The following is a 25,925-nucleotide window of genomic DNA, read 5'->3' on the forward strand; positions in this document are numbered from 1 at the left end:
TCTGAATTGATTGAATGATGACTTGAAAAAATTTTTTGGATGTCCTTCTGACCGAGTTCAATGATGAAGACGATAGCAATAATCGTTATTTTGATTTATTTGAAAATTTGCACAAATTTTGTATTTTTTGAAAATAAAAATTCCGGGGATATCTTTGAATATCATGCTTCAAATGAATTCAATCATAACTTAAAATGTTTGTTTTAATGCTATTGAGTCGAAGTTAAAAGATGATTACGGTAGCTATATTGGTTGATTTGATTTTTATGATGATTGTTGAAAATTTCGAATTTTTCATGAATTTCCCTGAAAGTGAGCTTTCTGATGGTTTCTTCAAATGTGATGTTTCAAATTCATTCAAGTATGTGTAAATAAAATTTTTCTGTCAACATTTTATCGAAGGGCTGAGGAAAGAGATAGAACTATAAAAAAGCCAATCGGTTGTGTAGAAGAAAGGGATAATAAGAATAATGATGACGATAACATTCATCAAAGTTCAAAATCTGACAAAATTAGATACAAAGAAATCTTATTCAATTTAATAAAATGAAATAAACAATGAATTATACATGATAGAACGAAATAATGTGCAAAATAACCATTCGGAAGCATATTGCTAATTTATTAGGAAAAATAACTATACTACATGCAATAAAAGAGCAATTTCCCACTTGCTCTTCATTCGCTCAATATTTCTTGAAAAACGACCAACAATTCCTCCCCCAGTTATTTTTATCAAATTTCTACCTCCCCAATCGTAAATTCAATAGTAAGAATTGATCTCTCAAGAGACTTCTCCTAATCCAACACCTCTCTATCTTTTTTCTTTCATTCTCTCCAGCATCACCCCACAATTCTTCCACCTTCGCATCCCCCCATTTTCTTTTTAAACTCAGCTCCACGGAGTCCAATAAATTTCACCTGGTTCCTCCTCCTCCAGCGAAAAAAACTCACTGCATTCCATTCGTTTCCTTTTTCTTCTTCATCTGTAGTCTTTTTTATTCCTGAAAAGGGCCATTTTATCGTTACCTTATCAGTCCAACGAAGGTACAAACGGTTCAGCCAACCGGGTATAACAAAAATTTCAGAGGCAAGTATGAGGGTTGGGGATATATAAATTCGGATGGAGGGTATAGGTCATTAATAACACCCAGTGCTTGCAAAAACGAGTAACTTTATCGAGGATCCAGAGACGGTGGGGGAAGATGAAGGGCTGCCCCTAATATAGAGGATACGAGGGCTTCAATTTACACCAGAAAAAACTCTGGATTTATAACAATGCACGAAAGGTGAATTTGTTCTTCTGGCTTATCTTCAGTTCTGGGTGTTGAATAAATTCCAGTGCCCTGTAACAAGTTCCACATTTTGCTGTGACAAGTAACTGATGTTGGAAAAAGATAGAAAATTATGTCACTGTGTGAATCACTTTGGCCTCTGCACTGTGGCTCAGGACAACTTTTTGCCGGAATATGCAAAAATCCGGTCTCTGTCTGGTGTCTTATCTAACTGGATTTTTCGGAGTAGTTACAAGTACCGGGGACGATCTTCTTCTCAATTTCGTATTATTTAATCGTTTTTGGAGTCGAAATTTTGTCTGAAAATTTTTTGATATCACTATTTCATCCAGAATGACGAATTAGGAAGTTTCCTACTTTTTTTTAAAGTGAAGCAATAGTAGAAATGAATTATTTAGACTTTGAGAAGCCTAAAACGTCAGGAATGCCTCAGTTTTATCCTTTCTTTTATTGGAGAAAAATTATTTAAAAAATTCGCTGGGAGGGAGTGAGAACTAAGGACAAAATTTCAGATTTTTAGCTTCAAGTTTTACCTAAAATTTCTCCCAATTCTATGAATTTTGAACGAATTCCCTGAAAATTCAGATGAATCTAGAATTCAAGGAGAGATTGCTCTGAATTTTCCTGATATTTCATAAATTTTCCTGGAATAATTCAATTGAAATTTGCAGTTTTCATGGATTTTTCCATAAAATTATAAATTTTCAATGACAAAATTGTTTGAAATTTCAGTAGAAAATTTTTAACAGTACACATATATTTTCTAAAAACATCATGTCCCCACGTTTCATTGGCATGACATGATTTCTACATCAGCATTGCTGGGCGAAATTGAAATATCGTTAAAAACAACGATTACAAAGTTTCCATTTGGAAGCAAAAAAGAAAAAGTACTGTTTTTTTGCTAAAAATGAGCAATTTGCTTCCGAATGGATTAATCGAATTAAAACAAAAACGTGTATATTCGGTTTTCTGCCATTAATTTCAGATTAGTAGAGATCCTTCCTGAAGTTTAACCTCAGGAAAATTCAATAGTTTTTTCGTAAAGATAATTTGAGATAAAATTTTTTAGTGAACTGAATTTATTTTAAATTAGATAGATTGAGTGAAAACTAAATGAATGTAAAATTTGATATCACAAGAGTTTATGCTCCTGATACATCAGTGTTGATGTCTCCTCGGTCGTAAGTGAATTATTTAAATTTTATTTTTCCCCTGAATAGTTTTCTTTAAACTGGACTTGAGACCAGTATAACTATTTGCTAATGAATTGGCAATTTGCTTCTGAATGGTAAATTGGGGAAGAAAATATACCAGCCATGAAACCTCAATATGATCCCTAAATGCCCCAAATATCTAACATGAGCTCCATATGCTCTGGTTACACATCTAACTGACGCCGACTAAATTAAAATTAAACTGGTTTAAACTTCCACTGAACATTGATTAAACTTTGACGAAATCTTGGTTAAACCCTAATTAACCACCGACTAAACCCTGACTAAACCATGATTAAACCTCGATTAAATGCTTTTTAAGGCTATGATTTCAAATCAAATGATGCGATCGCCACTAGCTTCGAACTCGACCGAGATAACATCCAAACGAATATTTCAAGCCATAATTGAAAAGATTTCGATGATTATTTTTTTTAAATGATAGTCGAAAAACTAAATTTGAAGAAAAGCACACATACATACGGACATGATCTAAAAACAGCATATTCGAACTCCTGACACCAAAATTAGTCATCGTCACCCAAAAAAATAGAACTTTCAGATTTCACAAATACAATGCCTCCATTCGGCCGCAAAAACCAAGAAATATCCCTATTTGCAACGGGAAATGTCCCCCAATAATTCCCCATAAAGTCGCTCGCTCCCAAGATCATTCCACTGGCCAGTAGAGTTTATCGAGCAAAAATACATTTTTCTCTGAATCCATAGCAGCAACACTGGAATCTCCTTTATGAATAATTAATTAAACCCATTCACTCCTTAATGAATTACCCCCTTAAATAATCCACCTCCGCAAAAAGCCATCATCAACTAAATCCCCCGACATTTGCAAGGGTTCATAATCAACATTATAAACACTGTCGACCTCATTTCCGCGTCACGCGTGTGAATCTTGGCCAGAGTCGTGACTAAACCTTCACATGGAATCGTGTGCACCTAATTTTCCCTCTCCCGCCTTCAAACTGGTCTTATATTTTTAATTTTCACGACCATCGTCCTCCTTTATGACTCATTTCTGACCCCTTCATGATACAATTTAAAACGGAACAAGAGGTGTTTAATAATTCACAATGCCCGAGAAGACTTAACATCCTGGCAATGCAACTAAAACTTGATTTTTTATCTGGGTCGAAAATTTGTAAACGTGACTACAACGACAATTGTATCATGAATAAGAAACCAAAATTCTTAACAATGTTAACCGTGAAATTTCAAGTGAATCACGGGAACGGTACATTATCGAAGATGGAATTTTTTTTGCGTTTAATGGATAATTGATGGAGTAATTTAATAAACTGTGATTACGCTTGAGTGCGCCCTCGGCACACGTTGTACTTCAATCGTAAAAGAAGACAACGGGGGACGATAATGGAAACGAACTGGAAGAATTTCAATCGTAATCCGAGTTAAAGGCTAACGGTTATTTCAGTGATAGGAGTTTATTGAGAAAACGGGGCTACGCAACGAGGTATCGTAAGACGAATTGTCATCGACAAGATGTTAAATGGCATTATCGTAATATGAATAATACATCTGGTAAATATTGCGTGTCAAACTGCAGTCGTCTGCATTTGGTCTAGAGTACTTTTGGGAATTTGCACTGTTAACAAATTACTCCTGAAATTTCGAGTAAAAAATCTTGAAATTGTTAACAATCACTCATTTACACGAAATTTTCATGTATTTTGTTACTGAAAAAGCAGTTAAATTCTGGGGTATTCAATGGAAGCGCAATTTTCAGGTCCAAATGGTAATAAAAATAATTAAATAATTCGAAAATTCAAGCAACAATTTCCCTGAATTTTCAATCCACTGAAAATTCAGTTGGATCTGATGTTCAATTTCCGCAATGAATTGAAAAATTCTAGATGTCATTGAAATATCAGTGATAATGTAACATGGAAAACCCAATTATCCTAAATTTCCAACCTGAATGAGAGATTCCATGAATGATAATAGCTAACGATATTTGTCATGAAGTATGAGCGGGATTGACCTTAATTTTTTCAAAAAATGGTAATCCTCATGCCTTCATTTTTTACCCCCGACATCAAACCAAAGGGAAGGGTATATGCTTTTGACACTCGGTAACCTAACTCTAATGTCGTTGTCCGGACAAAACTACATGAAAAACGATTCGAAAAAATGAGTTTTTATATTACAAATGATGAAAACACTCCGAGGAATCGAACTACGAAGTCCCTTTTTTGATTAATTACTCCGTTTTTCTAAAAAGTGCATTAAAAAAAATGATTCGATGAAGGTGACTAGATTGAGCTGTAATTCCCTAGCAAAGAAAAACGAAATTGGCTTGATAGCATTGAAATTTCGTTCATACTCATGATTCTGCGCGCGAAAGATTCAAATTGAGGATAATCACCTTTAGAGTAATCAAAGGATTAAATTATGTGGGAAAGGGCAAAAAAAACTGAAAACTAGAACAACATTGGGACAATGTTGGCTACCAACAATTTGGTAATGTTGACTACCAACATTGGGATAATATTGGCTACCAACATTGGGGTAATGTTGGCTGCCAACGTTGGGGCAATGTTGATGTGGAACAAGATGTGGAACGCCATAAAAACTCCTGTCTTCCTTGAGCGTCAACAATTCGTCTTCTGTTAGATGACGGGTCAGTGACATGTAATATCATTTTTTCGTACCTCCGATCACGAGTGACTCCACAAGGCTCGTGGAGATCACCTTGACGGGCGTTTTATAAGCCGCAAAAAATATCCCCACCCTGAGAACAACAATACATAATAAACTACAAAGTTGCAAAATGTGAACCTATAATTTAAACTTCACTCCAATGAAGTTTAGCTTGAAGTATAACGAAAGTAATTAAAAAATTCAGTCCAAGTGCATCATAATGTTGAGTAGTAAAGCTGGACTATGCATATAAAACAGTCCAACTGATGGTAGGAGTATACAGGAGGAGGGGAGGCACTGGTGATGGTGAAACTCAAAAGGGTTAATCTTCTGTCTATTTCTGAAACAAGTCGTTCGCCAGTCTGGAATGCCGGAGGGACGTAGGCTCCAAGGACGAATTATATGGGAATTCATCGACCTCCAATAAGACTCCTTCTCATCGCGAAGTTGTCTAGTGAAGTCTGAATGCTTCAGCATATTTTAAACACTGAAATTTTTTTTTCCCAATTAATTTCACTGACGATAAAAATTTGGTTAAAAAATTGTGGATGAATTTGCAGTAAATTTTCACACTCAAGAGCCCATTGATGATGGATAATTGATCATTTTTAAGATCCAAGGATTTTATTGATCATCGAAATTCCCTGGTGCAACTGTACATTGAGGGGAACTGAAAAATCCGGGAGGAATTAAATTTTCTGCATTCCTCGTTATCAACGAAAGTCAGTGCCACACGGGTATAAGTGATACCTCACTAAAATCCAAGTATAATGTCCATCCGAAGATATTAACAATTTTCATAACTTAATGCATGGAAATATCTATTTATAAACTTTTATTGGATAGTAAATTTGCCAATAAATTATTCCAGCGTTTATTTTCAGGATCATTAACATCTATTTTGAGCCCAAACGATTCTTACCCAGAAGAAGAAGAATAATTCCCTAGAATTGAATGAATCGTGAATTTATTCAGATGGAACGATAGAGTCAAGAGACCATGGGATACATTCTCACGAAATTCCTCGCAAATTTCGTCTCTTAGGCATGATGGATCACTCTCGATGGACGATTTTGCCCCAACGTCATCGCTAAAAAATTCACCTCAACCTAGTGATTATCCCCACCACAATGATCATTCATTCCGGTGGATCTGCATTCAGAAAATGGACTCGGGACGTGGAAACAAGACTAACAGGGAAGAGAGACACGCTGATACATTATGATCCCCCCTATCCCGACGTAAAAAATAAAAACCGACGAGTCGTCTGTATAGCGCCGTGCCCCCGACGCCAGCTAATTACTCTAAACTAATTATCCTCTGTTAGCGCCGCTTCCCGTAATATTATGCCAGACACTCAGGTACACTCGTGTCTTTCCTTTTAATCTTCAGTGTTGGTGTGCCTTTGAAAACTGACTCCGAGTGAATTTCATGAATTTCAGGAAATTTACACCGATCCAATTTAATCGTTACATCACCTCAATTTTTTAATAAAAGAAGTGCCTAAAAACGTAAAAATAGCATGTTTAAAATAATTTGAGATTGTAAAATCTTTATACCCGGTCGTGTCCCATAATTAAAAATTCATTCGGAGAATTCAGATGAGAATCTAAATTTTTTATCCCAAAAGTTTGTTTTTTTTTCTGAGGTCAACATTCGCAGATGTTTAATTTTTTCGAAATTTCTTCAGATTTACTTATCTCCACCACAGATGCTTTAAAAAATCTGAAAAAATTCAGAGAGAGTACTTTTGTAAATATAAAAGTACAGATTTTTTACTTTCGAATGGAAGCTTTGTATTGGCCAAATTCGAAATGTCCAATTTTTTGTGTCAGGATAACTAATTTTGGCCTCAGGAGTTTGAATGTGCTATTTTTAGACCATGTCCGGATGTATGGGTGCCGGTGCTGAGACAATGTTGGCTACCGACATTGTGGCAGTGTTGGCTACCAACATTATGGCAATGTTGGCTAACAACATTAAGGTAATGTTGGCTAACAACATTAAGGTAATGCTGGTTATCGACATTGGAACAATTGGACTACCAATTATGGTAATGTTGGGTGACAACATTAAGGTAATGTTGGTTACCGACATTGGAACAATTTGACTACCAACATTAAGGCAATCTTGACTACCAACATTGGAAAATTTGGCTACCAACATTGGGGACATGTTGGCTACCAGCATTGGGGTAATGTTGGCTACCAATATTGGGGTAATGTTGGCTACCAACATTGAGGCAATGTTGGCTACCAATATTGGGGTAATGTTGGCTACCAGCATTGAGGCAATGTTGACTATCAACATTGGGGCAAAGTTGGCTACCAACATTATGACAATGTTGTCTACCAACATTAAGGCAATGTTGGCGACGAACTTTGAAGCAATATTGGCTACCAACATTAAAACAATGTTGGCTAGCAACATTGGAAAAATGTTACTACCAACATTAGGATAATGTTGGCTACCAACACTGGGGGAATGTTGGCTGTCGGCACTGCGGCAATGTGGGCTGCCAACGTTGGGACAATGCTGAATTCAATGAATCATCGAATTTAATTCAAAATACATCTCCACAGAAATTTCATTCGGAAGCAAATTGTTGATTCATTAGCAAAAATATATTGACTATTTTGTGACGAAAGCAATTTCCCACTTGTTTACGATTCTTTGAAGACTTTAAATAAAATAAGCGGTGGGATTGACGAAGGATCATTATATGCCCGTGAATTGCAAAGAATGAATATCACAAAATGGGAAGGTATTCATTCACATTGATTTCAATTATCCACAGAATAAATATCTGAACAAAGTACCCGTATAAATTCTTTATGAGCCAGTAATCAAACACATTTATATGAAACTAAGTACGCGCTTACAAGTTGTTAGATCCTTTAAGAGGATCATTTTTACCGTGATTAAATGACCGGTCACCATGATTATTCAATAATTATTTATTATGAATGGATACAAAATGCTTGAGATATGGGCAAATTAAAATGCAATTATACAGACGTTTAACGAGTCGAGGGTCCTCGGGTGCAATGACCTAAACCCTGTGCATAGTTGAATATATACGATGTAATATATCACTAAACCAACTAATTATGTACCGTTAGGTTTGCTCCTGCAGTCGTGAGGATCACCTTGTTTTAACCCCGTGACCTTTATCTCTGACAGGGCGGCTTTTTAGGTTCTCCTCTGCCTACCATTTAATTACAATCGCCAAATTATCCATATTAGCTGTGGAATAAATAGCAATCAACCGCATGATAGACATACGAGAAGAAAAATTAGATATATTCTAGGTCAAACTCTATACAGAAACGGGGATTCAGTTACACTGACTGAACATAGTATATTTCGATACGATTGCGGGAAAGTGTTTTTGGGCTCGTGAGAGGTTTATAGCACGAGCCAAGGGCGAGTGATATAATCCCACGAATCTAAAAACACTTTTCCCGCGAGTATCGAACCCTATTTTTCATCACAATGGGTGGGAAGTGAGGTGTTGAGCATGCGGAGCGTGCGTAAAATTTCACTTTACACACAGCGTGATGAAAAATGATATATTATGTCACTAGGCCCGAAAAACCGCAATTCTAATGCCGATGATATAAGACGGTGGTAAAAATATTAACGTCTGATAATATTACTATTTCGATGTGAATGCGTAAAAGTGTTTTTCAACCCATGGGATGTGTATACACGGAAAGAAATATTCGAGAAAAATTAAGTATCTTTTCCGTAATTTCGGAGCGAAATGTGGTTGTAGGAAATTTTCCGGAACAGTCACGAAATTTTTTCAGAGCGTTCCGTAATTTTTATCTGAATCTCCTGTGAAAAATTATGATCCCGTCACTTAAATTTTCTGAGTCAATTCTGTAATCGGTGAGCGAATTGTGAGTTCCGTAATTTTTATTAATCATTTCTCTCCGTGTAGCGCTTGCCGAGTGCTGTTCTCTCAAGTGTCAAAGAATACTTTTCCCACCGGTGTCGAACCCTATTTTTCATCATAATGTGTGGAATAATATATTGTGTTACTAGTGCGTAAAGATCCACTTTTTCGCACGCACGTGTGACACATTCTATTCTTTGCGATATCTGCTGAGTTCTCAAGAGCGTGCGTAAAGTGAATTGAGAGTGCATAAAGCTTGTTTTTCTTTCTAAGTGCACACACTATTTTTTAAAGGGGATAAAAAAATTTAGCACAAACTCAGTTATCCTGACATAAAAAATGGGAAATTTGGGATTTGACGAATACAATGCTTCAACGCAGAAGCCAAAATATGGGACTGTCCGAAAATGGTATATTTCGATACAAGTGCGTAAAAGTGTCTTTTGACCCGTGGGAGGTGTGTAGCACTCGCTGAAGCCGAGTGCTACCCTCCGAAATGTCAAAGAACACTTTTTCCACGAGTGTCGAACCCTATTTTTCATCACAATGTGTGGAAAGTGGGATTTTGCGCACGCGGAGCATGTGTAAAATTGCACTTTCCACACAAGTGATTAAAATTTTAGAATCTACAAAATTCTCGCGTTTTTTTAAAGCATTCGGAGATTTTCTGAAACATTTAATTTGTGTTAATCCATATAACTCGAAAAATCCTAAGTGCCATCCTAATCGTCGATGCAGCAGTTAGACTCCGTTTTATCAAAGATACAGCCGTCTGCAAATTTTTTCTTCTCCCAACGTAGATTCAAAAAATATTCACTCCAGGACATTCCTGCCATTTGAAGGAAGATGTCCTGTGATCAATAATGCAAATACGTTCCGAATACCCCCGAATTAATACCGTGAACCCCAAATCCCCAATCATCTCCAACGACATAATTATTATAGATTGGATATTAATTCAGAAACACAACGGATCCTCTCCCTCTCCGACCGCTCGAAAAAAATATTCACCGGTTGGCGAAATTGGATCATTAATAAACCATAATTCTATGATGCATGGTACTGAGGTATTATTGTCCCCATTTCATCAAATATTCATCCCCCAGAGGGATGCGAATATTTTTCCACAACCCCAAGGGTAAAACCCCTAAAATGTGAAATTGCACTTGCACCTTCCGGGGGATGAAAAAAAGCTCTAATGAAAATTTACGATTCTCCGCAGAGGAAAAAATACATTAATGACGTCATGTGGACCTGCGCTAGGTTCAGTGATTATGAAATATCGTAGTCAACATGAGACTCACCGATAAATAATATGCAACGCTGCAGGTAAATGATGGAACGATCTGCGAGAATAAATGGCTAATAACAGGAAAAAACTTGCATCTGTTGAGAAGGAGAAAAAAAAATGAATAATGAGTGATAAAAACTTGCTTTCTTGAAAATACACTCGTTCAATTACAGAATTATTTACCCGCCACTGGTGTTTACCAACTGCACGCTTGTCTCGTCTTCGATAAACATGAAAATAAAAAAAGATTGATTGCAATAATCAAAATAATTGCGCGTATTAAAGTGGTGAATAAAGACAAAATCTTGTGTCTGAGGTCAATGTACCATAAACGATAATTACTTGACAATTATTCATTGTCACGTGGGATGACATTTATTTTCGTTAACACAGGGGATTGAATAATGCTACCGCTGCAGCCATTTTCGTGCGTCGAATCATTGAACTGGTCTTACATAACCTTAAAAAAAAATGTTGAGAACAGGATTTCTTCGTTTGCAAGATAATCATGTGCTATCAACGTGTTCGTTTCCCTTTTTTATGTCAAAGCCTCGTGGCATAGCGCTCCTACACGAGTCATTCCTCCGTACGTGGGCGAAATTCCGAATTTTTCTCCTGAAACCGTAAGAACTTTGTTTTTTCATTTATTTAAGAAGACATAACCTTGCAATCTCGCTAGTTCATTTTGTACATTTTATGATTCTCCATTATGATCATATTTTACGATCACCCGAAGGACTGGTCCTTCACCGTCACTTCCTCCGCTGGAGTCCCTTTTTATGTATTTTAAATGTCATGGCCGAAAATATTACGAGCACTACCAGCTCTCGACCCCGGGAGGTTATGTCATGAAAGACAGCGCCATCTAGTGACCCCTTCCTCCTAGTATTCGCTATGCCGTGTATCAGCAGTCAGTGCGCTTTTATGTGCGAAAAAAAAATTGTTGATTTTTACGAGGGAATATTGGACTCTGTCTGAGGGTAATCCCAGGAGAGCCTTTGTTGTGGAGCCCCTGGATTATTTTCGGGAATTTCTGGTCAGGGGGTTTTGATCACTTCTACTCTGGATGAACCGATGAATAAAATATTCATTTTTCATTGTGTCTGTCCAGGGAGTTGGTGCAATCATGTGGACACAGTGTGTCGATCGATTTTGGGAAGGAATTGTGAGTTTGTCAGTGCATCAAGTCCTCACCAATTTAGTCCGTAAACTGGGAGGATATTTGCGGACACTGTTAAAGGAATTTGGAGGAGTTTTCCGGAATTCGATTTAAGGGGAAAAAGTTGATGGAATTTCAGGTTTCTCTGAAAATTCAAGTAAAGACCCATTTTTTTCAGCGGCAGGAAGCGGAAAATTCTACAATATACATGAAATTTCAAGAAAAAATGAATTTTCGTTGCCAAAGTCCCTTGAATTTTCTCGGAATTTCTTCAAAATTCTAGAAATTTCAGAATTTTTCAGTATTTTTTTCAGGGAATTCCTTTAAAATTCTTCGAATTTCGGGAATTTTCAGGATTTTTTTTGAGAGAATTCCTTTAAAATTGTCGGAATTTCAGGAATTTTCAGGATTTTTTCAATGAATTCCTTTAAAATTCTCGGAATTTCATGAATTCACGATTTTTTCAAAGAATTCGTTTAAAATTCTTAGAGTTTTAAGAATTTTCAGGTTTTTTTCAGGGAATTCCTTTTCAATTCTCGGAATTTTTAGGATTTTTGTGAAGGGATTCATTTAAAATTCTCGGAATTTCATGAATTCGCGATTCTTTCAAAGAATTCGTTTAAAATTCTTGGAATTTTAAGAATTTTCAGTTTTTTTTTTCAGGGAATTCCTTTTACATTCTCGGAATTTTTAGGATTTTTGTCAAGGAATTCTTTTGAAATTCTCGGAATGTCCGGAATTTCGAAGGAATAGCCTGAAAATTCAGAGAAATCTGGAATTCAAGGAGAGATTTCTCAGAATTTTCCTGATTTTTCTTCAATTTTCCCGAAAAAAATTAAACTGAAATTTACAGTTCCCACGGATTTTTCCATGGAATTATGACTTTTCAATGACAAAATTTCATGAAATTTCTAACAGTGAAAAGTAAAGAGTGATTAATTTTCATTTCAATTAAAGTTAATTGATTTCCCAGGATAATTTAATTGATAAAACTCATTCTCATGAAATACTTATGATTCGAGCGCCACATAATTGTTAAGGAAACGTATCATGGAGTGTCGGGCTGTTCGCCCGTGGCACGAATCGTTAATAAGTCGTTTGAATATCAATTTTCATCTTGGATGTTACCTGCGACTCCCATTCGACACACCTTCCTCGTAAACTCTTGTCGCAACCCGATTACAACGATATACATCGTGGAAAGGGAGAAATATATGAAGTTAAAGGGGGATATGATCGAGTAGGCGTATATTACATTATATTTATTCTTCCGGGTGGATATTAGTCATTAGTGATCTGTCCAGTAAAATATTATCATTGTCATTACATTCAATTGAAGTTATCAATCGCGATGACATAATTGGAATGAATAAAAAATGAGGATTCAAAAAATTAACCACTAATTGAATAATTATTTTTTGTTAATTATCAGGTGAGACTTGATGAGATGATGAGACGGGTCGGGCGAAGAGGGGGGGGGGTGAAGTGCTCGCACTATACAACGCGTTCGACCGATACTAATGTTGATACCCATTCATTATTTTCCTGTCAGAGGCGATATTCCTTTTTTCAATTAATTGTTTATAATCATTCTCATTGCAAAAAGCAATGTGAGTGATGAGAATTATATATCTCAATTTATCAGCTGTTGAATTTTCATACAGGAAAATCATAATAGCAAATAAATGATTTGCTATTGATGATTTCTAATTTCTATGCTCGCTTAATAAGATTTTAAGCAATTTCTGCAGTGAATTTTGGGACTATGGAGTGGGGGGAAATATCAAATATTTCGACACTACTGCATCCCTTGAAAAAAAAATGATGAAATGATGAAAAGTTCACGGGTGTATTGGAATTTTGTCGTTTGGGTTTCTTTGCACTTATTATTCATGATTAATCAATTCCACATAATTTTTATTTCGAAATATTATTTATCCGAATTTTTTAGCAAATTAAAATTTTCATGACAGATTTGACAACCGCGCATTTTTGTTCGACGCAGTTGGTATTCTTGTGTCCCGATAAAATCCTATACTGTACTATAGAATCTATAGTATAGGGGAGGGTGGGGTAAAACGGGCACTAGACTTTTTTTAAGTTATTCATAACTCAGAAACAAATTGATCAATTGAGCTCAGTTCAGGCTCGTCACAAAGGGAAAGAATTGTTCTTTGTACTGAAAAAACAATTATCAAATTTTATCAACATTTCAACCCCTCATTAACATTAAAAAAAAGTCAAAAGTGTCCGTTTTACCCCAACCTCCCCTACGTCATGGCGGAGTTCACACGATGGCCTCCGCTGCGCGCACTCTAACCTCCCTCAACGTTGCCATGTTCAGCCATCAGTTTCCTCTAACGTAACTAAAATCCTGAACTATGCCATACATTCTCAATAATTACAAATAATCCCTGTGGTAATGGCTAATGAAATTGTGGGGATATGTTCCTGAGACATATACAGTTCTATTCGTGAAGCGTGTGGATTTTTATTCCATTGTCGATTATTTTTTTGTCATGTTTGAAAAAGTGGTGTCATAAGACTCTGTGTTGATGAAACATTTTTCACATTTTCTCCTCGACAATCTACGTGGTTCAGTGTTTTGGAACTTCGGGAGGATATTTGTCATCAGTCAAAGAATATATTCTCAAAATGTCAGCTCTGCAGTCCATTTCCTTCTGCTCCCATATACTTACTGCGGAAGTTCCTTAAGTGGATGTATCCTTGTCATAGCAGTTGGACTTACCGTGAACAATGTTGAACTTTTATTGTTCGACGGAGGGAAGGGACCACTATGAAAATACCTGAAAACACTCAATGTCAACTCAATGTCAATGTCAGTGTCAACTCAATGTTTAGGAAAATTTCCAGTAAATTGACCGTTCAATAGGATATTGATAATCACACGAATATACATAAACTTCAATGGTTGCTCGAACTATCAGTTGAACTGCATTGAAAAGACGTATAAAATTTCCCATCCGAATCAACCAAAAGAACAACAAAAATGGGAAAGATAATTTTAATGTCCAATATCATCATTTCTCTCATTTCAAAAATTCTCTCGTGTAAAAATGCCAATAACTCCCTTCAGCGATAGTAATAAGTATCGATAAGTACATAAGTGGAACGAAACGATAGTCCCGAGGCATTGAATCCAAATGGCAGTTAAATTGGGTTGAGTTTAAACGCACGTTAAAGTAACTATCAAACTCCAATCACCATCTTCCCTCTATCGATTTACATTAAACTCTTGTCAATTTGAATTTACCAACTCCCGTTGAATTCTCAATTCCCAAAATTATCATGAAGCTTTACTCAGATTACCGTCAAGATAGGAGTACCCGAACGTATACTACTAATTATGACTTATTTCTAAATTTTTGTGCAGTTTTCCTCTCTTTTTTACTCTCAATTAAATTATGGTAGAAACAGAAAACTATAATCTGTTCGACACAAGCTCAATTTTTCAGATTTAAAATAGGAATCTTTGTAATTTTAATTTTGGGACGGACTGCACTGCCACGACCCCTTCAGGCGTCACCTCTTAAGCTAGTTGGTTAGAGACTAGAGATGCGAAATGACCGTCATTTTGTGATTGTGTCATATGACCAAAAAATGACAAAAATTGCAAAGAATTAATTTTTTTTGCGATTCTACATCTGAATAATGAGAAGAACGCATTTTATTACTGGAAAATTCTGACACATTTGGGTACTGGTGCCTCCACAATATTTCGAAAGAAAGGATAATGATTATGAACCACCAGATGGAATTGTCCTGGTAGGGTAACAGATGTAACAATCCACACATGAAAGCTCCCGCATGAGCTTGATTTACGACGATTCGGTGGTTTTGTACATGGGAATGGGAACCAGTAAATAACAACCAAGGATTTCCACAGAATAATTTCAAACTAATTCCACATGACTTGCCAGTTATCGATCGAAATATTCATCATTTTTATGGACTATTATCCTCCTCTACACTGGAGTTTTGATCTTTCCCGAATAATTTACATCCACCAAATTGCGCATGACATTTCACTTTTCACCTTTGGCTTCTCAACTCTGTGTAACGGTTTGAACGTTTCATTTGTTTCAGGCGATTTTACTCAAGTCATCGGTATCAGTGGAGATAGAAGTTCGACCTAGACAGCTTGTCCCAGATACTAATTGTTTCATTGATTACTTGACGCAACTGCAGAGTATTACTAGGGCTACATCCGGAGCGCAACCATTGTTTACACTTATGATACCACTTGTTGGTGAGTAATTTTATGATTTTTCTGAATTTTTCATCACTTGTGCGTAAAGTGAAATTTTACGCACGCTCAGCATGCGCAAAATGCAATTTTTCACGCATTGTAATCAAAAGTTGAGTTCGACACTCGTGGGGAGGGCAGCGCTCAGGGATGTGAAAAAATGACATGACACGTCAGTGACGGTCATGTGACCCGGTCAACCATGATCATTTATTGTCACATGACACAAACGTGACTTTTACCCTGTGACCGTCACATCCCTTCTAATTAGTGGCACCCCAGGTGGCAGCAACTAGTTCGAAATTCGAAAATTCCCCATGATAACCTCCATGGATGGACAATCACAAAGCGTCAACATGCGTGTCAGTCATATTTCAATTTAAAAAAGAAAAATCAGTGATGAGTTTATTGACTAAGTGTCATTTTTCTCACTGGGAATGGTCGAACAGTTGAGATCAATGAATAAAATTACTGATTTCACACCAATTTTTCATTACAATTTTCGACATGATATTCAGCTGAAAATTACACACAATTTTGAAACCGGATATTCTACGGAAATTTTCAACTGAAAAATTTACTCCACATTCAACATTCTCTGCCTGAAGGCCTTTAGGCTATGGGCGCGTTGGCAAGTAAACCCTAGCACCGAAAAATCGGTGCAATTAAAAAATTTGTGACAAGATTTTGTAACAGAACAATTTATGACGGTCACATTACATCTAACTAGTTGATTATTATATGTGAGTCGACAGTGTGACCCAAATTATGACATGAAAAAACGTGACGTCACATGACGGTCACATGACCATCATATTTTTGTGACCTGACAAATTTCAAAAAGTGACGTCATTTCGCATCCCTGGTAGCGCTACAGACCTCCCACGGTTCAAAAAACACTTTTTTTATGAAAGCGAATCCAATTTAAAAAAAAACATTTCATTTCTTTTTTTTTTTTTAATCTCAGAAAATATTATGATCAAAACTCGAATCAATTGAAAAACTGTTCATTCCAACTTTAAAAAATATATTAATATATTTTTATTGAGAGTGATTCTTGCATTTTTTAAAGAATAAGAGAATTCTTATGTTCATGACCTATACAATTCATTTCAATAATTTAGACATAAAAACAATACTTTGTAGAATTTCTTCTTTGCGGAAATACTTAATGACTCGAACCGTTAGGGTGGAGCTACTTTTCACCGACCAAGTTCACATTATTAGGCTGATACTCTTACCAATTAAGCTGTCACAACTCATTACAGGAGTTTGGAGATTCAACATCTTATTTTTCGAATGTTATCCGTTTATGTTAATTCAGGCTATGTGTCATCTCACTTTAATCAGGACTGATTAATCGTGGAGTTTATTCACTGGCTGGTGGATATTCTATTCTAATTGGATAAGGTCATCATCATTATATGAAAATTGATCTACACACATCGAAAACAAAACACTGAACTCACTATACGTGCTATCATGCATGTCCTACGTATATATTTCACGATATAAGCCTGAATTTCAATTTTATAAGCAGCTGATGAAAAAATTTCGGCTGAAATTTGAAGGAATTTCTCAATTACTAATTCGAAATTTTATGAAAAAATCAATGAAAACTGTCAATTTTAGTTTGATTAGTCCATGAAAATTAATAATCATCAGGAAAATTTTTGGATTCCGAATTAATTTGGAATTTCTGTAATTTGATACTGAATATTCATATTTCAACAGAAAATTCAAGTAAGTTGGAGAATTTTCGTCTTTCTGCCGTAAAAGAAAATTGGGATTTCATGGAATTCCCCTTAAATCGCAATTAATGTCGATCTCCTGCAAATTATTACAGTCAAATGTCCATGAAAATGATTTTTTTCACTACTAGTGTAGTAGTAATCGTATGCACTACGTACCCTTCCAAAGAAACATTTTCCGATCATTCCCCATTTTTTCTCGCGTGTTTATAGGATAGTTATTACAATTTTGGATAATTTTATGTCTCAATATATATCATGATATTGACATTGATTATCAGATGTATCATTGCCACAATTACTGTGCTTGATTCATCAATATGGCATGTGCTATGCGACCACTTCAATAATCACTAATTAGTTTTCAAGTCATAATCTTCAAATTAGTGGACTGATACTCTTATCAATCGAGTCACCACTTCACCACAAGAACCTGTACTGACGACAGATAGATTTAACATTATTATTATTATTTGTTTGATTTAACATTAAAATATGGATTGAATATCAAAATTTAACAACAACAAAATTTTAGCTGGGATTTCAAATTTCGAATTGAGAATTCGAAATTTCATTGAAAAATCAATGAAAACTGTCAATTTCAGTTTAATTATTTTATGAAAATTAATAGTAATCAGGAATATTTTTGAATTTGGGATTAATTTGAAATTTTGCATTTTAATATTGATTTGGTACTGAATATTCGTGTTTCAATAGAAAATTTAAATAAGTTGGACAATTTTCGTCTTCCCACTGTAAAAAAAATTGGAATGTCATGGAATTTTCCTTAAGTTGAATTCCATGTCTATCTTCTGAAAATTATTACAATCAAATGGCTATGAAAATTTATTTTTTCTCCAGCATTGTACTCATATGTACGCAAATTTCCAAGAAAACATTTTTCGATCATTCCTCATTTTTTCTCGCGTGTTCATAGGATAGTAATTATAATCTTGGATAATTTTATGGTTCAATATATATCATGATGTTGACATTGATTACCAGATGTATCATTGCCACAATTACTGTGCTTGATTCATCACTGTGGCATGTGCTGTGCGACCGCTTCAATAATCACTAATTACTTTTGAACTCACAATCTTCAGATTACTGGGCTGATACTCTTATCAATTAAGACACCTCTTCGCCACGGGAACCTGTACTGGAGATTTAACATCTTCCTCTTTTTCGGATAGTGTTCGTTTGTGCTAATGACGGCAACCTGCCATGTTACATTATTAATCACCACTGATTAATCATGGAATTTATTCATTAGTCATGCGAGATTCCATCTAAATTAGAGAATATCGTTATCATCGTGATCATCAGTAGACAATAATCTGTATAAACCTTGGAATATACGTAGGAAACAGATTTCTTACGTTCGTATTTCTCGGTGGAGATCTTTACTATGTGGGTCTAAGATTATACAATTCTCAAAATGCATGGTTTTATATGTGAATAATATTGAATAATACCTTTCAATGTAAAATTTTACAACGTTCTAACAAAACAAAAACAAGAAATGCCCGGTCTTCGCGGATCAATAAGTTCGAGCTAAACTGTTAGAAAAAAAGGAAATTTCAGAGACAGTTGACTACTAATTTTCAGGACAGTGACACTGAATGCGATTTAGGGGAATAAATCATGAAATTTTAGGTTTCACTGAAAATTAACAATTAACCCGGGTTCGAATCCCGGCTGGGCGAATCGGAATTTTTTCTCTCTAAATTTCAATTCTATTTGAATTTATTTTTAATGCCTAAAGGTGGGTAGGCGGCGTGCTGAGTTGAATGTGGAGTGAGAATTTCCGTGGTTCCCGGTAGCTTAGTCGGTAAGAGTGCCCGGCGCGTAACTGGGAGACCCGGGTTCGAATCCCGGCTGGGCGAATCGGAATTTTTTCTCTCTAAATTTCAATTCTATTTGAATTTTTTTTTTTTTTTTTTTTTAATTAAAATTCTGAAATTTTAAGCAGCTTAAAGACGAGAATTTCTCAATTTATTTGAATTTCCAATCTAATGTGAATATTCAAAAATCTGAAATTTCATGATTTTTTTCCCATTAAATCGCATTCAGCGTCACTGTCCTGAAAATTCAAGAATATATTTACTGGAATTTTCTGGTTTTCCATTAATTTTCAGAGAAAAATGAAGTTGACATTTTCAATTCTCTTTGATTTTTTTCACTTGAAAGGTGAAAATCGAGTCGCACAAGGCTTCTCACATATGCATTAGTTGGATAGACCGAATCGACCCCAGCTTTCAACCAAATTCATTTATTAGTTATGATTACCGACTGTAATGGTTAGGTGGGTGAGGTGTTGCTCCGACGGACATCCGGACTAAGCAGCGTTAGCTGGGTTAGTACTTGGATGGGTGACCGCTTGGGAGCACCTCGCTCGCACAAAAACTTGCGGGCGGTAGGTACGGTGTAGCGGGCTAGTGTCTCCATCTAGTCAGTGTGATAGATGGATATATTAGGGCACTGCACAATCGGCCGGCTGTGCGACTGGGGTTTTACATGGTTTCCCGTGCAGTCCTAGCTCGAATGGGGCACAGCTAAGAGTAAGACGGCCATGATACCGCAGATAACAATGAGAGGAAAAGAAAGGAGGGGTGGCAGGCTGGAGGAGAGGTTTCAAATCGAGAATTACTTCGATAAAACCAATGAAATAGAAAAAATGAAAAAAATAATAATATTAGCTATGATTAATCCGTTCTATCAGTGCATACAGTAAAATTTGCCACGATTTTCTAAGTAATTTTTATCAAACTTTTCTGTCCGTGTACACCCAGAAAAAATTACTTTTGATCAGTAGAAAAAGTACTTGTACCCAGTACCAAGGGGTTTCTGGGGAAAAGGCACATTTTTGTACTTTCTCGAAGTTACAAAAGAACTTGATGCAAGTATCATGCGCCAAGTACCCTTGTACTGGTGAGAAGGACCTGAGTACTTGTCACAAGTATTTTGTTACTTGGGACAAGTAACAAAATTACTTGTACTGAGTACCTGGCTGTTTCTCTTCAAAAGTACCAAATAAACTCAATATAATTTGAGTATAAGAACTCAAAAATGTTTATCCACGTCTTCTAAAAACCGAATTTCGTCGAAAATTCAAAAATCCAAATAATTCCCGTTTTGTGAGTAATAGAATTGAAAAGAAATTGAAAATAATTTTTCGAAGCTTTTTAAATGTTGATAACAACATAGAACATAAAAATCTCAACAAAATCGAAATTTCGTAGGTTGGAAAGCATACCAATAATTCTCGAAAGCATCCCTAAAAATCGCAATCTATTGATTTTTTCCTACAAAATATCTTCTGCTGAACATTTCTATTTACAAAAATGCGTAAGAAAGCCCATTCTGTCCGGTAATAATATTCACTTTTTTCAATAAAGTAATCAATTGGAAATACTGAAATTAAGTCCTAAAAGAACTCGAGAGAAGTTGAAAAATTACTTTTCACTAGTACCGTTGGTACTTGTGAAAAGTACAAAAAGTACTGGCAGTAAGTAGTGATACTACTTCCTCCCAGTACCATTTCTACTCGATCGGCAGATGTGGTACTTCACCCAAGGATACAAAACNGCAGTAAGTAGTGATACTACTTCCTCCCAGTACCATTTCTACTCGATCGGCAGATGTGGTACTTCACCCAAGGACACAAAACGTACTTGGGACGAGTATTTCTAGAACTTTTCAAAAGTGAACTTCCCCCAAGTGCCGGTTTGTACTGGTGAGAAGTAATTTTTGTTGGTGTACATTTATGTGAACTGATAAGATATTCTCATTGTCCTCCATTACCCGAAGGTCCAAATATTTGTACTCACTGCGCATATTTCCAAGGGACCATTTCTCGATCCTCCCTTATTTTCCCTCTCGCACTGATTCACAAATTTCCTCCCCCGGGGATTGAAAACGGGGGACTAGGGAAGGAAATAGCAGTTTATCACTGTCGAGACACCAAAATTTACAGGCCAAGGGGTGCAATGCTGAATCACGTAGAAACTCCCAGCATCCGTGATAATCCGAACAATTCGGAGAATCGTAGAAAGCCAAGAATTATGAATAAAAATCATGTTAAAATTGTTTTGAATGATGTAATGGATTTCCGAGAAAAGGTCATTTCCATAACCAATCGTTACTCACACTAAACACCTGTTCAATTCCTCTCGTACGTTGACATCATCAGCTCCCTCTCCTCGAGTTTTTTCATTCGTTGGTTGAATCCTCGCGGATTGATAGTTCATTAGGTCAGCATCGTTAACACTACAATCCCTTGATCATTTCAGCTGTCTTCAACCCCTTCAATTACGTTACTCTCTACTTTCGGCGAAATAACGCAGTAATAGTGTCATTACGCCACTCACGAATTTCATCCCACACGTTTTGGGGTCGACTAATTTGCACTCTGGGGATAAAGAGGTATCTTGAGATGTCTTCATTACGTACGTCGCACAGTTATTTCAACGCCGTCCATTGGATTCATAGAAATTGGATTGAAAAAGAACAATTGCCAAAACTGAAGATGGAGATTTTTGCTTCTGAATGGCAACTTTGAAATCGTTCAAATTCAAGTTTTTGAATTTTTTGTGTTATTATATATCAACTTAGGATGATCCAAAAAGTTCGAAAATGCAATTTTTACACCTCGTCATAGATGGAATTGAATCTTTTTTTTCAAATGCAGGTATCGATCAGTTTTTTTAATTTTTGAATTTTTTGGAAAATTGGTTGTCCCACGATAACTAAAAAAATTATTCTGAATTCATTGAATGATGGCTTAACAAATTGGTTTGAATGTCCTTTTGACCGAGTTCGAAGATGAAGGCGACAGCAATAATCGTTATTTTGATTTATTTGAAAATTTGCAAAAATTTTGTATTTTTTGAAAATCAGAATTCCGGGGATATCTTTGAATATCATGCTTCAAATTAATTCAATCATAGCTTAAAATGTTTGTTTTAATGCCATTAAGTGGAAGTTAAAAGATGATTATGATAGCTATATTGGTTGATTTGATTTTTATGATGATTGTTGAAAATTTCGAATTTTTCATGAATTTCCCTGAAAGTGAACTTTCTGATGGTTTCTTCAAACGTGATGTTTCAAATTCGTTCAAGTATGTGTAAATAAAATTTTCATCACGCTGTGACGAAAAGTGAACTTTTCGGCACGCTCCGCGTGCCTAATAGTATATTGTGTCATTAGGACCGTAGACGGAGGTTTGCGATGAGTGTGAAGTTAGCAGCACGAGGCGTCGGTAAGACAGGACGAGGCGCGCCGAAGGCGTCACGGTCCGTATGACACATACTATTTTTTGTCATGAAGGCCCGTTGAAGGCGAGGGGGAGGGGAAGGGGAGGGGGCGCAGAAGCGGGGTCCAGGGGCCGCAGGCCCCGGTGGGGGGGGTTGGGGGGGGCGAAGCCCCCCCCACTGTAGAAAAACGAAATGACAAGTGAAGAGAAAATATTGAAGAAAAAGAGATGCAAAATCCTAAATTGAGATTCGAAAGAACGAATGCAAAAGTTGTAATTCACGGAGTCTGTCAAAAACATTCAAAAAACATCTAGATGAGAATGGAAATCTTCCTCCTCCTGAAATGGAAATTGCAACAAATTGAAAGAATAAAAAGAAGGATTAATCATTTTTCTAAATTTATTCTCATGAGAAAATCAACGTGTGAACATCTACAGTTTACAACTTTTCTTTTTCATCGTTCCTCTTCTTCTCACAACATACTCAAATTTTTCATCACATTTTAATAGAAATATATATATAATCTATTCAAAATAGATATATAACGAGAAAGTGAATATAATCTCTTTATTAAACTAATATTTTGACAATATAACCCTCAAGTTACGACTGACTCCCTAGCAACGGAATAACAACTCCTGATGTCATCGGCAATGACGGTGGCGCATCGTATTAGTGGTGAACGATCCGCCGAGTTTTCAAGCAAGTGACAGCGATAACCGCACACTTCATGTTGTATTCCTACGAAGGTTTTCTGGGTTGCCCATCTAGAAACTGTATGTTTTTATTGTCCTAGGGCTGCTAACTCGAGTTAACCATACCTGTGCTTCGTTTAACAGACCTGGTCTGTTAAACGCCATTTAGCTTCCCTCAAGACAGCTATAGTAGGCGCTACCTAACGGGCCTGAATGACGAAAAAGTCCAATTTCCGCCACATTGTGATGAAAAATATTGTTCATAACTCGTGAAAAAATGTTTTTTAGCTCGTTACGAAATATACTATTTTCTATTAACATTTTATCGAAGGGCTGAGAGGAGAGATAGAACTGTAAAAAAGACAATCGGTTGTATAGAAGAAAGGGATAATAAGAATAATGATGATGATAACATTCAACTAAGTTGAAGATCTGACAAAATTAGTTAAAAAGAAATCTTACTCAATTTAATAAAATGAAATAAATAATGAATTATACATGACAGAAGGAAATTTTGTGCAAAAAAACTATAGTATATGCAATACAAGAGCAATTTTCCACTTGTTTCTGTCATGACGAGTTTTCACGCAGGAAAATATATTGCCAACTAGGTATAAGAGTTTTGGGCTAAAATTTCCTGTCCACTTCTTCGAAATTTTCATTATATCGTTTTTACTGAATTTGGAAGGAATATCGTCAGTGAAAATTCAACATTTCATGTAAAAAATTGATGAATGCGGTAAATGTCAGTTCAAACATTCCATGAAAATTATAACCGACTGGCCTTGTTTCATCATTCCAGCTCTTGCGATTCTCCCCATCCTTCCGAAGCTATTCAAACAATCTCCAAAAATCTATTACCAATACCTTCCGCAAATCTCTCAAGGATTCAGTCCATAAAAATGACGTTCGAAAACGATGTCAAGGAATTCTTGAATCTTCCGTTGAAACCTCCCGAAGGACATCCTAGCGAAGTATGAAGCATGACAAACAAAAAATTACCCAATTAACCACACAGTATGCAAATGTTGAGCGTTCGCATGGTTACCTTGAGAGAAAAGAAAATCATGTTTCGTTAATATTGACTCCGGTGTAATACTGCGGGTTCAATCATGGATAACTAAGTACCATCAGCCACCGCAGAACCGGAAGTACTGGGTGATCTGGGTATCGATTACATTTTTCAATCATTACGTTTTACTTATCTAACGATGATAATGCGTTATTTTTTTAAACTACTTACATGCCAATCATTCTCGTCTGGGATTCAGTTCCGCTGAATTAGTCACGTCATTTTTTATTAAACGCTCTCGGTGAGAACATCTCAACACCACTCAGATCATTTTTTATGGGCATGAATGATTACTTGTAAGTGACTTCTTTATGTTTCCGGAGGCGATTAACAATGATGAAATTGTATTTTTTTGTCATTACCGCTACATTCACCTCGTGTCGAAAAGTGCTTTTTCGTTTACTCGCAAGCGAATAGTATATTTCGATAGAAGTGCGACGGGTTGGTAACGAGTGTGAAGGTGGCGGCCCGAGGAGAAGCCGACGGCTGCCAATCACACGAGTTAAAACACCCCGTCGCACGTGTATCCGAACTATATTTTTCATCACGCTGTGCAAAAAAGTAACTTTTTAGGCACGCTTCGCATGCCTAAAACGTCCCTTTTCTGCACATTGTGATGAAAAATATCGTTCGATACTCGTGGGAAAAGTGTTTTTTGGCTCGTGGGAGGTCTATAGCACGAGCCGAAGGCGAGACAAAAAACACTTTTCCGCACTCGTAACGAAATATACTATTTTGTTAGTGATGCTACGTTCAGCGAGTGCCGAACTGTGCCATTTTTCGTTTACTAGTAAACGAAAAGTCGAAACTTATAAACGAAAAGACTTTTCGTTTACTAGTAAACGAAAAGGCACTTTTCGACACGGGCTGAACGTAGCAGCAGTGACAAAATAGTATATTTCGATATGAGAGCGTAATAGTATATTTCGTAACGAGTGCAACNCCCGAAGTTCGGCAGGCCGGCCACCGGGCTTGGGCCAAGCTCGGCCCATTCGTTTTTTCGTACGTGGGCTCGTGCGCCTGTACTCCACCAGCGTTGAATTCAGCACTTCTCCGCCTTAGCACGTAATATACTATTTCCCGAGTTGCGAACAATATTTTTCATCACAATGTGGCGAAAATTGGACTTTTAGGCACGCGGAGCGTGATGAAAAAGTATTGTTCCACTCGCCGAAGGTGAGAAAGGCGAAACAGTGTCGAACTCTATTTTTCATTACAATCTGTAGAAAGTGAGATTTTGCGCACGCGGAGCGTACAAGTGATGAAAAAAAGTTTTCTGGCAAATATGAGTTTACAGCCCGAGCCGAAGGGGAGGGCTGCAATCATATGAGCTAGAAAAC

The 25,925-nt window shown here is 36.4% G+C and overlaps 1 protein-coding gene across 1 annotated transcript in view; it reads left to right on the forward strand.

Moving 5' to 3' along the window:
* Positions 1-25,925, forward strand: part of LOC107036705 (telomerase-binding protein EST1A) — a 156,603-nt gene that overhangs the window by 113,164 nt on the left and 17,514 nt on the right. The window contains exon 15 of the mRNA XM_015254835.1: positions 15,647-15,809. Coding sequence (XP_015110321.1) covers positions 15,647-15,809 — 163 coding nt within the window. The remainder of the gene's footprint in view (positions 1-15,646; positions 15,810-25,925) is intronic.

The sequence above is a fragment of the Diachasma alloeum genome, unplaced genomic scaffold (assembly GCF_001412515.2).
Source record: "Diachasma alloeum isolate Michigan unplaced genomic scaffold, Dall2.0 Dall_scaffold_00210, whole genome shotgun sequence".
In the NCBI taxonomy this organism is placed as follows: Eukaryota; Metazoa; Arthropoda; class Insecta; order Hymenoptera; family Braconidae; genus Diachasma; species Diachasma alloeum.